General features: G+C 39.1%; 1 protein-coding gene across 1 annotated transcript in view; it reads left to right on the top strand.

The window, feature by feature from the left end:
• Window positions 1-15,171, top strand: part of LOC149806698 (uncharacterized) — a 66,126-nt gene extending 50,955 nt beyond the window's left edge. The window contains exon 6 of the mRNA XM_089956729.1: window positions 14,827-15,171. Within this exon, the coding sequence (XP_089812855.1) occupies window positions 14,827-15,038 (212 nt within the window). The 3' untranslated portion in view covers window positions 15,039-15,171. The remainder of the gene's footprint in view (window positions 1-14,826) is intronic.
• The last annotated feature ends 317 nt before the right edge of the window (window positions 15,172-15,488 follow it).

Here is a 15,488-nt window from a genome sequence, read left to right as displayed (position 1 = left end):
ATGGAGCTACCAAATACAAATTGTCCCATTTCATCCATTTCATTATTAAATTAAGTAACAACTGCGTCTTGCCACTTCCAGATGGTCTTATAATAATCATACGAACAGAGTTTGGTAGCGCTGCGTGATGCTTAACTGGTTCTCGTCGTTTTGTAGCAGAAAAGTCAGTGATTTCCATTAGAAAATATATAAAAAGAATATGGATTTATATTGTGTGAAATGTAGGGCGCGCACACCGACAAGTGATCTATCAACCATTACAACAAAAAATAATAGATCTGCGGGTACGGGCAAGTGTGAGCGATGCGGTACAAAGAAATTTAAATTTATTTCCACTGGCAAGTCAGGTGAAAAACCAAAGCCAAAGTCAAAGCCAAAGTCAAAACCAAAGTCGAAGTCAAAACCAAAACCAAGGTCAAAGTCAGTCAAAATCAAGTAAAAAAAAAAGCAACACGGGGGTGACATCGCAGCAAAATTAATAAAAACAACATCGACATCAACTGCAAGAACATCATTTAATACTAAATTCTGTTTCCCTGACTGTACTGGTATATCAATGTCAATATTCTGTAACCGCGTATTAGCTGGTCTATAACACAATGGCACTGGCAGTGTTGGAAATTTTTTCTTGTATAATTGAAATAACTGCCGTTGAAGTGTGTCTCTGACTATCTTTCTACTTGCCACTATCAAATCGTTTGGTCTCCACGTTTTACAAAAGTCGTTCAAAGAAGTTTCTGAAATCACCTCGCACATAATTTCGCACTGAATTTTATTCGGTTGCAGTCTGATTAATTTCTTAAATTCCTCTAATTCTGCATCGAGAGATCTATGGTCATCAGTCACTACTTCGTAATAATCAACAAAATTCTTCAACCAATCGTGCGGAGATGGTCCAACAAACGGAGGTAGCTGACCGTGATCGCCGCACATGACCACAGCTGTATTTTTTGTTAATAACCAATCGAGAAATGTTTTCAATGTTTCTAACGGCACTGTGCACACTTCATCCCAGATAATAACTTTTGGGATATATTTCTCCCCCATTCGATCTGGAGTCCACACACCACCGCTATATTTGAAAAAAACTATGATAAGTACTAGAATTGACTCCTCGTTGTTTCATCTCCCTGGCAAGTCTGTGTGTTGGTCTTAGCACGATTATATCTGAATTCTGTCGAAATAATTTGATTACTCGAGTTGTCTTACCAGACCCACCCGCTCCGTTCAAATAAATGGTTTTGAGTCTGGATACTGAATCGTACACAGATGGTGCACTCGACATTTCTGATAATTCTGATTTACAATAACTATCTTTAACCGCAACATCTGCGGATTCACAATAACAATGTAACATTTCCTTTTTTATTCTCCACGAACTCTATGATTCATCATTGCTTGTGAAATGAGTCAGTAATTCTGAATATTTTTTATCGATATAAAATGAATCTGTAGCAACTCTAACTGCAGTGTCAGGAAATCTATTTATCATCGATAGTAAATTTATAGAAACATAAGAGAGCATCGAAGATCTTAAATGGGTGTACTGAGGCGATTCTCCTTCCATGTAACTAACAATTGTGCCCAATTTTGTTCCGTCAGACAAGTAAGCATCTTCCCGATTACAAAGTATATCTCTCGCAGTGGCATCATTAATTATAAAATCCAATTCAGCATCATCCATAATCAATCGTGAGTGATGTCGTTTATGATCATATGCACCACCTTGAGTAAATTTACCGATTATTCTTCTACCGAGATCTTTTGCTGTTTTTTCACTGTTGTTGAGTTTAATCTTAAGAATATTAATAATGATATCCGCGGACAAATCTGGATATTCTCGTGCACATTCTTCGAGACTGATACGCTCCGGTGTTGGTAACCAAACCGAAGTTTGTTTTCGGTACGATATGATCGCTTCACTGACCGTCAACGATATCAGTATTCTTTTGTCAAGCATATATCGTAATAACACTATTGGCGTCCAACGTTTCTCCGAAAAATGTCTGCCAAACCAAATATAACAAATCGGATGAAGATTCATAGTGAATTCAAACGACGTTACACGAGCAGATCCTGTCAGATCAAAATCAGGTAATGGACCATTAATTGATACTCTTACCATCTCATGACAAGGATGACCAAATCTCGCAAAATATCCAGCGTACTCGCCCATCCCAAGAAAACTTCCAGGATAACACTCAGTCATGTCCACGGAAATCATCTCACCGATATTATACTTGGTGTTCCACAAACCGCCGTGTCCGTATTCGATACAACTATTCCGAACATCTTCAAGTAATTCAGCGTGTGTTGGTCTCCATAAATTTTTTTCTCTTGCGGCGTGGGCAGCAACTGACGGGACTGTAAAACAATTGGTTAATAACTGCTCAGTATTTTCTGAATATCTCTGTGCGAGTTTTCTCATTTCTTCGTGAAGAGATTCGTTACAATATAATTCGCCGTTAGGTCTTACAAATTGATTATACTCGCCTTCTTCGGAACTTTTAAACAACCACACTGACACAGGGTCGTTTTTGCTTATTCGGCTAATAGCATCAAATATTCCATTCCAAAAACTCTCTGACGAGAAATATCTCACAACACGATTTCGTGGAAATATTGTGACTGCGTAGCTCCAAGCGTGAGCATTGTGATCAATGATATTTATTGGAGCTCCATTCCGATTATATTTTGATTTGTATAATACTTCCCCTGTTATCGTTGCTACGGTTATGGGAAATCTTAATGCCTTTTCTAACTGGGCGACATCGTTTATTGACGCTCCTGTATCCTTAACCGATTCAGGCCATTTGTTTATTTTTTCACGTTGCAGATCAGTTAAACCATTTCCACGCTTCTCATTTTTAAAAAATTCTATTACTCGCTCGGCCACACAATTCAGCTTTGAAAATCTCATTGGGGTAAGTTTATTAATGTTGGTTTTTTTATCGGATAAATTGCATAAATGACCGCTGTTACAGGATACGCTCGAGCGTAATATGGTTTGTCAATCCCAGTCAGCATTCCTGGTTTGGAATCTTTACTTAACAGAGCGGTTTTTCCACCAGCAAGGACAGGATCACGTTTGTCACGGATAATCCAAGTATCATCATCCGAGCGTACAATAAACTTTACTCTGAAAAAATATTTTTGATTAAGGTAATCGATAATTGTTTTCGCTCGTGTATCGTTCATTGTAGCGTCCTTGACATCGTCAACATTGACTTCGTTAATGTTGGGTATAATTTTGAATGTGGACCACACGTGACATGCTCCATCATTACGAAATTCGTCTTTGGCATCTCTGATAATATCAAACAGATCAGTCAGGGCTCGCCTTCGCGAATCGGGGGTTAGTCTGTCAAGATCAAATCTAGAAACTTTCCTGGGTTTTATTGCAGATAATCTCTCAAACTCCTCCATATTATATTTAAGGCTAACATTTAAATAAGAAATATATATACAATGAATCATTGCAAGTGGCTCAAGATAGGGTTTGTGACCGTTTGTAACAAATAATGCAAAAAAGAATTCTGCGGAGAACATTCCCAAAGTATCCGGAGGGGAGGATCAGGGCCAATACCATATCTGCAATGTGGTGTTGGGGTCAGGAGTAAAACACAATTGTGTGCAAATTGCGGGGGTAAGCGATACCGCGAACTTAAAAGATATTATAACAAAAAAAATAATAATGATACGCTGAAATGTGAGCGCGATTATATAACTAAGTTTTCAGACAAATATAAATTAGACAAATGACATTGTTATAATGAACCAGGAATTTGTCCGACACCCCATCATCAAGAATTACGAAGCGTCACGTAATGGAATAGTCAGACATTGCAGGATGAAAAAACCAGTTGGTTTTGCTGATAATTTTGGATATCTTAGATTTACCGCTGGGAAAAAAGGAACATATTACAATCACAGGTTTGTATTCGAATGTTTCTTTGGAGAGATTAAAGAGGGTCTTGTGATCGATCATATTGACAAAAATAAACTTGATAACTCTCTTCAAAATTTACAGGCCATCTCACAGAGCGAAAATTCTGCACGAGGAAGTACTGGTAAAATTGTAAAAATTCCCAGAGCTGTCAGATCTCTCAATATAAACACAGGTGAGAAGGAAATATTTAAGTCAATGAACGCGGCTAGCAAGTATTTCGGTATTCAGTCGCATTCGGTTAAATTTGTTGCAGATAAAATATACAAATCAACGTTTTCATACCGGTTTGATAGCTGGATTTCATTTCGTTATGTGGATGCAGATAACGGAGATAACTCTGCAGCGGCTGTGTAAAAGTTAATGATGCAGTTATCCCTTGACGAGTCAAGGTCATTACCTGTAAATACATTATCCAGCGAGCAGAACTATATAGGTTTTTTTAACACAGCCAATTGTTCACCTTGCGTTTGTCAGTCCAGGTAAATGTTTCAGGTGATTGCACAATACCTGTAAAGGTGCATTATCCAGCGGCGGGCAGAACTGTGCACAGCCAATTGTAACCGTCTTATTGTATATACACACTAGCAGCAGTCTATTTTCGCATTATCACTTCCGCGTTTGATTGTCAGTACAGGTAAATGTTATTTTCACAAAATCAGAACTTAAAATCTAGCTCAGAACTAAAATCTAGTTCACAGCAGAATTCAGCTGCCAAGCTCTGTCAATAGTTACCTATATGATGTTTTTTAAATCTTATATCCTCAGATGCGACCGTAGCGTAGTGGTTAGCTCAGCCGACTTTCGTCCCTGACTTATCGCTGTCTTCAGATCGAATCTCGTCACGGACATATGTCGACGGTGCCGATATTATGGCTTTTTTATAAGTTGGGGAGCCCCAGCAAAGGCCCTTCATGTACATATCCTCCTCCACGTTAAATCGTGGGGTGACGTTTTATCACCCCGGGATTTAATTCCGGGGGGGGGGGGCTATGTACATGAAAACACAGACAACCTTCTGAATACTCTAACATTTCGCCTCGCTTTCGCTTAGAGAATTCGCTGGAGGTATGTTTGTGAATATGTCCCCCCATAAAAAACAGTTGCCTCGGATGCAGAAAGCTCTACGTCACATGGGTCCCATTCAGAAAGAATGCGGCCAAAAAGAAACGGTCACGAGGGATGCCGAGAATCGACAAGAAACGATCTGTAAGACAAAAGTCTCCGAGAGACAAAAGTCTGAAAGGACCTTCGTAGAGACACACAGGCCAGTGCAAGACCCATGATTGATAACCGCTCATCAAGACAACTGTTTATTTTTTCTTTTAAATTTATAATTATATAAATATGAACTACGAAAATACCAATGAAGTAATTGTTGCTATTAAAAATTACAAGAAAACAAACTTAACATATCTGATGACTTAAACCCTGAAAAAATCATGTCTGATTTTGAAGCACTATATGAGGCTAAATTGGAAGGTCGGTATATTTTACCTGCTCAGTATAAATTTATAAAGAGAATCCAAACAGCGTTGTATAAATCACTGGCTAAAATACAAGAACAGCAACTAGATGAATTTGTCTCTCTGTGCCGTGCAATTGAAAAAATCAGGTTAGCGCTGTCCGAAGAATATGAAGCCAGGAAGGTAATTAGTACGCGTGTAAGACAGTTGAGAAAAATTATGTCAGATCGTGAGTTAAACCCCCTTGATGAAATCAAGGATGAAATTACTGGGAAATGAAGTCAGGTACGTGGAAATGAAATCGAAAGTAGAAGTCAGTCTCGCACTGACGTAAAAAAATATTTCACCCACATTTTTTTTTTACCCATGTCAATCTGACCTGCATCAATCAATCTGATTCACTTATATCATCTTCATCTGTATCATCTGCATCTGGATCAAACTGATCTGCAGGGTTCAATAATATTTCCTTAAGCCGATCAAGTGTAATGCAGGAATGCATGTAATTTAAAATCTGGTCTCTGTCACATGTGATCATACAAGCAAGTTTTTGCCGCAGTTCATAATAAATCAACTGTGCCGACCGGGGATTGCATAAACACATCCTTTATGTATTTTTCAAGTGCTTGGTTGTTGAGAATAAAAATTTTCACATGCTGGTACATATATAATACTCGTTTGATTAATTAGGAATCAGAGTCTGTCAGGAATAAAATTCTTCACAGGTATATTTTTTTTACTGAATTTGTGCAGCGGACGATTTTCATGATTTTGAAAGCATATTAACCCTGCGGAATTAACGAATCGGACGATTTTCATGACTGACAGGCATATTACCCTGCAGAATTAGCAAATCGGTCGATTTTCATGATTCTCACAGGGTAATTACCCTGCGGAATTAAGAAATCGGACGATTTTTCAGTAAAAAATCCCTGTCAGATAATCAATATTTTCATTAAGGAGATTTTTTATTGCTGGGAAAATCAGCATTTTTTGTTGATTTTTCAGGTATATTACCCTTTTTTTGCAATAAAATCGGATGATTTTTGTTGATTTCAGGAGGGTAAAGTACCCTCTTTTTGTAACAAAATCGAGCAATTTTCATTCAGGCAAAATCAATAAAAATTCCCTGTCAGATAAAAAATATTTTTGTTATTAATGAGATTTTTGTTGCTGGGAAAATGCTGATTTTTCGTTGATTTTTCGGGTATATTACCGTGTTTTTGTAATAAAATCGGACAATTTTCGTTGATTTCAGGAGGGTAAAGTACCCTCTTTTTGCAATAAAATCGGAGAATTTTCATGATTCTGTCAGGGTAATTACCCTGCGGAATTGAGAAATTTGACAGTTTTTCAGTAAAAAAATAAATTCCTTATAATTCTGAGCACCCTGACTGTCAGGATTTTTTTTAAGATTGAAAATCCTCCGGATGGAAATCCTTAAGATTTCACAAGTAGATTAATATGCAGAGTTTCATGTCTTAAATCCAGAAGGTGGTTAGATTGGTCTGTTAGTTTGAAATTTACTCTTGATTACAGTGGATTATAACACTGCAGATAAACCTGATTGATCGGCTCTTGCACAATCAGATATCCAGGTGGTTCTTTCGGGGTGAATGAATAAAGAACAAATCCTTGCTGGGCTTGATTTGATACTGTCCTGTCCGTGCTGTAGCTGCCATCGATGACATCACACACAAGATTGACCGCGACCACAGGGGTTATATTTACGATGCCCGGGGATACATGCCGGTCTGTCCCTTCCGAGTCATTGTTGTGCCTGAGAATAGTTGCTGGTGGTAGTGTTTTTCTCCACGCAGCGAGTATGTCGGGAAAATATTCATCAATGACATCATTGACTGATTTTCTTAACTCGGCTGCATTATACCCGGCAAATTTAAAATTCGGCAACGTAGCTTCTGTTAGCGAATATGCAGTTAAAAATTGTTGTTTAGAGATACTCTTCTCGGTAATTATTGCTCCAAGTAACCGCCGATGAGTATATTCCATATCGGATACAAGCTGATTTAATACTTCCATGCGTTTAATAATTTCGCTGCGTGAGTTATCGAAAAGATGTTCTTGGAAACTTTGCTGTAGTCGCTGTAGTTGTGTTTTATCTTCTTCATTAATAATTTTAAAATACCCAGTGTTTTGACTTAAAGTAATCTCAACACCTGCTTCTCCAGCTTGACGTTTTTCAGAAGCAAACTCCCATATCATATCATCCTTGTCGTGAAATCTAAATCTGTCATCCAATTTCGCTTGCTTTATATTATCTATACTCTTTTTGTACGATGGTGCCAAGTCCTGGTACGAAGTTTTGTCAGTGACATAATTAGACTTTTTCGGTTCTGGTGGTATTGGTGGTGCTTCGAGTGGGATTTCAGGCCATCCTAGCACTGTTCTGATCGAACTCTGATATATATCCACAGCGTAGTCTGGAGTGCTTATTTCGATCGCAAAAGACAGGGTTGGTTCATGAATAGTTATTTTTATCTTGGATTCTTTTCCTGTGATATTTTTTATTCGACGTTGTAATTCCTCATCGATTTCTTCGATTTGATAAGACCCCGTTTGTAACCCAATGACGTTCCAGTCGGGTGTACCATCGGGTCGGTTTTTATGTGCAAACACGAACGAATTATTTGCTGGTAATCCACCAAACGATTTTGATCTGATATTGGGCCAGCTGTGATATACTCGTAATTGTGCTATTGCGATTTCTTTTACGGGAATTGCAGTTGGAAAATTAATACTTAATTCAGGGTTAGTCGAACTTACCGTTATCATCGAAATTCTTCTCGGAGTTGTATTTTCGATTATGTCGAGCAGAGCACGATGAAGTAATTCTGTCATTATTTATCTTTGTTGTTTTGAAATGGCGGGTGCAGTCTTCGTATATCTTAACCATTAACGCGAATTCGGAATCTGATATTGTTGTATCATCGATGCTTGATGATATCCACGACGATAATTTTGAGTATGCGGCTGTGGCTGTGTTTAGTTGTATGACATAATTGAGCAATTTTGTGCTCGTGCACGAGGATATTTTTTTCGCGATTATATTAAAAACCCCTGCGATGGCAGTTGATGAAGAGACGATTGTTACCACGATTGTTACTGGTGTTAACGCAGATAATACTACTCCGGTGGATGCAACTAACGCTGATACTGAGTACATTAACGCATCAACGATGACTGCTCGTCGTTTATATTATTTTACTTTTAGGTTGTATTTGTCGAAGAGGGTTTTTAACTCTGATTGTCATTCGCGTACTTGATCGTATCTGTATTGCTGCGCATCCAATGTTGTTGTTGATGCTGTCGTCGTTGACTTCGTCAAGAGGGTCATTTATTATCTTACGCAGTAACCAATTCAGGTGTTTCAGCTACGAATTCCAAACACCACCAGTAAGATGTTGCGGTTAATTTCTTATCAGCTGCTTCCAGTATAAATTCCTCTTCGGTTCCCTTGTTTAATATTACAGTCACAACCCCGGAAAACTTATCGGTGGAATGTCGCCAGGGATACTTTGTAAATATCTCAAATTTTGCAGCACTGAACACAGAAAACCTGTACACGCCAGTAACTGTTGCGGTGTATTTGATAGTATTATTTTGTTTAGACCATGTTGCGAACCCAGATGATACCGTGTATACTATGTTGGTAAAATGCTCGGGGGTAACTCCAAGTGGGATTTTAATCAAACTGGTTTTGTTAACAATTTCAGGAATCCCACCTACGATATTTTGCTGTGTTTTTTTCGATCGTGTCAATGTTGGTTTTGATATTCTGCTGTGTTTGTTTGATCGTGTCAATGTTGGTTTTGATATCAGAAAGTTTTATGTCAACGGTGTACGGAACGCCGAAGAATTCTTCTGCGATGTTTTGATGGTTTCTGCGAAATCTTGCAAAAGCACCCACGTGAACGTTATACTCGGCCCGCAGCGTGGATAATTTACTGTCTACGGTGCCATAATTAACGTCAACATTTTTTCGTTGCAGCATCTTCGTCGGATGTTGGATCTCTTAAAACAACTATTTTGTTCCCGTTCATGCTGAGTTCACCTGTCATTGTGTCACCGGTTTTTTTTAAGCGGTTAGTCACACTTGCTACGATTTGATCTCTGATGGTTGTAAACGATATACTTGAGTCTCTGATTTTTCCACTGTCAGTAAACACAGGGATGTTATCCGCGGTAGCTCCAAGAACCCTGCGAACTATGTCATTCCATTTGATATTGCTGGTTTTTAGTTTTCCGTATCGGTCCTGAAAAATAACAACCTCATCTGGGTCTATCCCGGTTAACGTTAAAAGATTGACAATTTCATCTTTGGTCGCATATTTTGATAAATCTACCTCACCGCATTTTTTTATGTTTGCTTCGATGAGAGATCTTCCGTAAATATCTACCATTATTCTCTTAAGGATTGTTTAAATCGACCCGAGGTATACTCGTGCACGACTTTGTGAGGTGGTTTGGTTGATTTTGATATCGCGGTGAGAACATTTAATACTTCACGACCACATATCGGTGGATCAGTTAGCGTTTGTGTTGGTAGCGTTGAATACCAGATTGGAATGTTTTGCATTCTATGTGCGTACTTGAGGAATTCGACTGGCGGTGCTAACCCATACGAATCGAAATAGATAATTCCACGTGGATCGATCGCGTAAGCAACCCAGTGAGTTCCTGCACCATCACTGTTATCGAGATTAATAATTCCGGTTTCTGGATTATTCAGTTGTTGCGGTAATTGATCTCGCATAAAAACACCTTTGAAATTTTTTATATTTAATTGTTTAGCAGCATCGAGCAAATCAAAATTTGACATCGGTAGAAAACTTAGAACCGTTTTGGGTACCATGAAGGCGGAGTTCCTGGAAGTCTGAGACCTCGTCCTTTTTTGTATCCTTTTCCAGTTGCTTTCTTTAATGCCATTCCAGCAGCTGTTCCAACAGCCCCCAACGCGGCTGCTTTAGCGACAGCTGGGGCAGCAGCAGCTATCAGCGCTGGTATTGCTGCGAGAAGTGGAAATATACCACCGGTTTTAATCATATCCTTGACAGCTTTTGGAACGAATTCAAGTTGAACACCAGTTTTTGCTTGCTTCGCTTTATTGAAATGTTTTAGTTGGGTTTTAGTCAGCGATAACCTGTTTGGGCCGCCGCCAGAGATTTGATCGTTTTTTAGTGTTATCGCCGCCCCACATACTTTTGCGTTTTTCGATTGTAATTTCTTTACCTGACCAGAAGTCAAAGCGACATTAACGTGACTATATGACATTTTATAATAAACACGATTGATCTAATTGTCTACATGTTTTCGACTACATGTTTTCCACTGGGGCATCAACGAGTCTCATTCGGCCACTGATACCTTCAAGTAACATTGCCTTATTGCTAAGTATGACCGCAATTTCTTTGCAGGGATCACGGGCTGGACCAGCCCCGATTACTGGTAGGTTACCAATCTGAGCTCGGAAGTATATATCGACGACAGACTGCTTGGATAAATCAAGATGCTCCAACGGAAAGTAATAAATCGGTTACAAATTTGTAAAATCAAACTGTGATATTTGCATCCCAGTAGCTATATTTGCATTACGCGCCAAGAATGTCAGCCAACGATCATACGCACGCGCTACATGATTTTGTGTAAAATTTAGTAATATATCCTCAGATGGTTCTTGTTGCCCATTTATTCTCAACGAGATATCAGTAACATCAAGTTTGTCAAATATCATATGAGATCGTTTTTGGTTATTTTCCCGACTTTTACCCTGCAGCGCAATAAAAATATGTCGTGGCGCAGAAATACCCTGTTGTGATGCTATATGCCAAGTAAACAAACCCGCGAAAGAAATTTGAGCGGAATCTGTGGTCACTGTTAACCACGATAACAATGATTTACCACCCTGATTCATAAAAGAAAGTAATCGGGGTTCTTCCGTGATCGATGGAGTTAATACCGGCATCCACAGTGAAAGTTTTGATATTTCTCCTTTACCAGCAAAAGCAGCATCAGCAGCATCATCAGCACCATCAACACCAGCTCCTCGCCAGATCGCATCATTGTCACTTTCTTTTCTGTAAAACACCATTGTGTGTTTAACTCCAAAGATAACCCTTCTAATATCCCTGCAAAATCCAAAGATATGAGTTAGTGGAATCGCACACGAAAACTTTCTACTGTCTCCTGACAACATTGCTCGGCGTGTTAAAAATCCGGAGTTGTAAGTCCTGGAAATACGTTTTATAATATCAAAAGGATTAGCTGTGAGTAACTTTATATATTGAATATGGTCAGCGTTGTCGGTGATATCTTTAGCAAACATCATCGATGGACCAGCCGATCTTGTGTAGTCGTCAGAGTATCTTGCTAAACCAATTATTGTTGTAGCAATATCAACATCACTTTGAATCGATTCGATATTTTTTCCACCAATCATGTAAGTGGCGCTACTGAACAATGCCACGATACCGTTGTTAACAAAACCAACTCGGTCATTGACACCGTAGTTAGTACAATCCGTCTTTACAAGTTTACCCTCTACTTCAATAAAAGCCTCATGGGGTAGAAAATATCTACTTGTATCATGAACTTGAAGTTCGATACGCCCTCGTTTATCTGGTTCTTTTGCATCATAGGAATAAAACTGATAATCACGCACTGAGTTATCTTGCGGGACCGGCTCATCTATGTTAAATGCTGTGTCGGATATGCGTTTAAACATTTTATACTATTGCGTGTATTTCCAAATGGTGATTATCTTCGTCGAACACGAAGTCCACTTCCTGCTATCAAATTCGCTGTTATATTTTTTGTGCGTCAGATTCTAACGCTGCTAATCTCTGATTTGCAGCTTGATTTATCACCTTACTAACATCCGCGGGCATAATTTCGGTACTCGGTAATTTCACCGGTGCTGATTTACGTCTTATTAATCGCGCTAGTCTTTCTTTGATTGCCGAGAGCGCCTTACCAGCAGCGCTAACAATTGCACCAGGAGCTTTTTCACTAACCACGTTAATGGCTTTCATCGATAATTGTTTTGCAAGAGGACCCAATTTTGGTGCTAACCCTGCAAATAATCGTTGAGTTATATCACCAAGTCCGTCTCCGTAAGCTGCTCTGTAGATTGGTAATCGTGAGTTTACTGCTCTGATCTGCACAGGCATATGTCTGTTATATATGACCATTATGCTATTTACTATTGATTAATCGCTGTAATCATCAACGAGTTCGTCAACGAGTTCTCGGTAAATACCAGCATCCATAACACCACCTTGAAACAATCGCCGACAGATATCAGCTGCTTCATTAATTATTTCTGGTGAGTTATTTCCGGCTCGTTTTCCTCCTATGAGAACTTCTAAACGCGAAACGTCATTGAAGATACTATCAGGGCAGGGAATAAAATCACCCCCCCCCCCAAACCTTTGCCGGATGTTTTTTTGTGCTAGTCGGCTGTGTTGTTATCGGCGTTGCTTTTAATGGTGTTTTTAACGGAGTTGACAGATCTGCGGTCACAACAGGACTTGCAACTCTTCTTGCTTGAACATCTTCCTTAAATTTTTCAAACTCAGCTTTGTATTTTTCCGTGACCCGACTAACATCTTTGTGTGTAGTAAACAACAACCGTTCCCACTGGTCATACCTTAACAACGGTGAACCCGGCTCCAGGTAGTTTTCATGATCATCAAATTCAGCTACAAGATCAACCGCGTTATCGTAATTTTTCATATTAATATTTTTTGCTACATCCTCCTTGATTTCTGCCTTACCAGGTTTGTATTCCGGCGGAGCTTCGGCTCCAGGTAGCGTTTCTGACGCATCTACAAAAACGGACCTGCTGCAACTTCCCCGATGGCAGTGGCCGCCCTAGCAGCTGCTTCAGAGGATCGTTCAGCTGCGGCTGCCAACCGTCTTGTCGCAACATTTTGTTGTTGAGCAGTACGCGATAATGATGTGGTAACAGGCTTAAACAATAGTTCGGTTGATTCTGTAAAACCGTCCTTAGCTTCCTGTTGTAATTGCAAATTTTTTTTGAACTCATCTTTTACAGGAACAAATTTTTTGATTGCTTCTAGTCGCTCTCGTGCTAATCTAGCTGTGTAAGATTCCGGGTGTACCATTATTTGGTATAACAATTTTTTAATTGAGCAGCAGGGAGGGCGACGACAACAAATTGGTTCATTTTTTTTAATCGAAGCGCCATTAATGAATTTTTCAACCAGAAACCGTATTCAGACTAACTCAGGAGGACCTTCTGGGAGGTTTCTCCCTCCAAAGGTTCCTCTTGAAACGTAGTCGACGGTTTATTTCCGGTTGAAAACCCTTTTTTTTTGGAGGGTTTCTTTTGACATTGGAACCCTATAAAAAGTTGTAGGATTCCCCCCCCCCCCTCCGCTGCTTGTGAATTGATTGATGCATTTTGTGGTCACTTACTCGGCCTTCTGCCTATTTTCGTAACTCGCACGTTTAACACTTTTCCCAGGATTTAAAATATTCAGCGTTATGTCTGGAACAGCGCCAACTTTTAGTCTAGGACTAGCATTTGCGTATCCTTGGGCTGCCATTTTTTTCAGAATCCCTCTCGTAACAGTCCTTTGAGAAATGTAACGAGCACAGAGTGCTGTATGGTGTTGCTTTGAAACCGACTCGTTTGTAATAATGTATCCATTCTTTCATTATGCCTTTATCTTTCGGAAAAGAAAAAAAAATGTTGTCCACAGGCTTTTCTTAATGTTCTAGTACACCCGTAAGCAACGCAAAACGGTATTGTCTTTTACTCTGGCAACTTCCACTTGGGCTGCTGGAGTCGCTACTATGACGTCACATCCCGAAAGTAACCGAATAGGCGCGGAAATTTTGCATACGAGGTCACGGAAATTCAGCTCTAGAAGATAGGCCAATATTTTAATATTGGCATTACGGTCGCAGATGATACTTCAGAATAAGGTTTTCTGCTACAGTACTTTTATTATTATTCTATATTTCCATTGGTTTCTGGTCTCCTTTAAGTATTGACACAAATTTTGAAGCTTTATAAAGTGTCTTTCACTAATGCAGTGCTACTGCATTGTAACCCTACTTTGAAATTGACGCAAAAGCAGTTGAATATAACCTAGTCACCATAATCACCTTATATGACTCACTTACTAATTCAGATCCTATAGTAAACCTATGTAAGGACCATGTTATTATATATATATATATATATATATATATATATATATATATATATATATACACGACGCTTTGATAAGTCAAGAGTTTTCACCTAAAATCGTTGTGTCAAAGGTTTGGGGAAAAAAGGACTAAGATTTTTGTACAAACCATAAATTTGTTTCTGTTGATGACAGTCTAACTGAAGTTAACTTTTGACCATATTTCTTCTTTCAGGGTTCACAACAGCGACGACAACAGCGACGACAACAGCGACCAGTGACGTTCAAATGACAACGACAGTATTGACCTTGGTGCTGAACCCACCACCATATTGGCCCACCGCTCCTGTAATTGGGGAATACCTTCTATATGAGTATTGTAATCCAAGCAGCAACCTCGCTCTGGAAGCAAATAAATACGACGACCCTCCTCCATCGTATGAATAGGTTATCAAGAGCTGTTAGAGAATGATGTTTCCTGCCGGTGTGTACTATGTAGATGCAATTATTAGGGCAGAAAAGCCTGTTTCATGAGGGAGACAATTCAAAGATCCAGGATCGATTAACTCTACGCATATTTCCCCCTTCCCCTCCCCAGAAAAAGTCAAAGAAATAAAAATAAATAAGAAAGAATGGGTAAGAAATCAAAGCATTGAAAGATATAATCCAAGAACAAAAGACTAGAAGAAGTTCATGGATCAATGTCGCGGATTTCCACGCGTTTTATGTTGTTTGGGTTTAACGCCATTTTTAAGCACGTGACAGGCTATACATGGCGATCCCACGCATTTTATCACATTTCGTCCAGTCTTAAAATAGTGTATTTTTATATTCACTCTCATTCGCTATCCCCATAGGTAGACACTGACACACATTCATAACCTGAAATCCATTAAA

Source organism: Sinohyriopsis cumingii, chromosome 1 (genome assembly GCF_028554795.1).
Source record: "Sinohyriopsis cumingii isolate HCF-2022 chromosome 1, ASM2855479v2, whole genome shotgun sequence".
Classification (NCBI taxonomy): domain Eukaryota; kingdom Metazoa; phylum Mollusca; class Bivalvia; order Unionida; family Unionidae; genus Sinohyriopsis; species Sinohyriopsis cumingii.
Note: the sequence above shows the minus strand (reverse complement) of the source record. Positions and strands in the feature narration are given on the sequence as shown.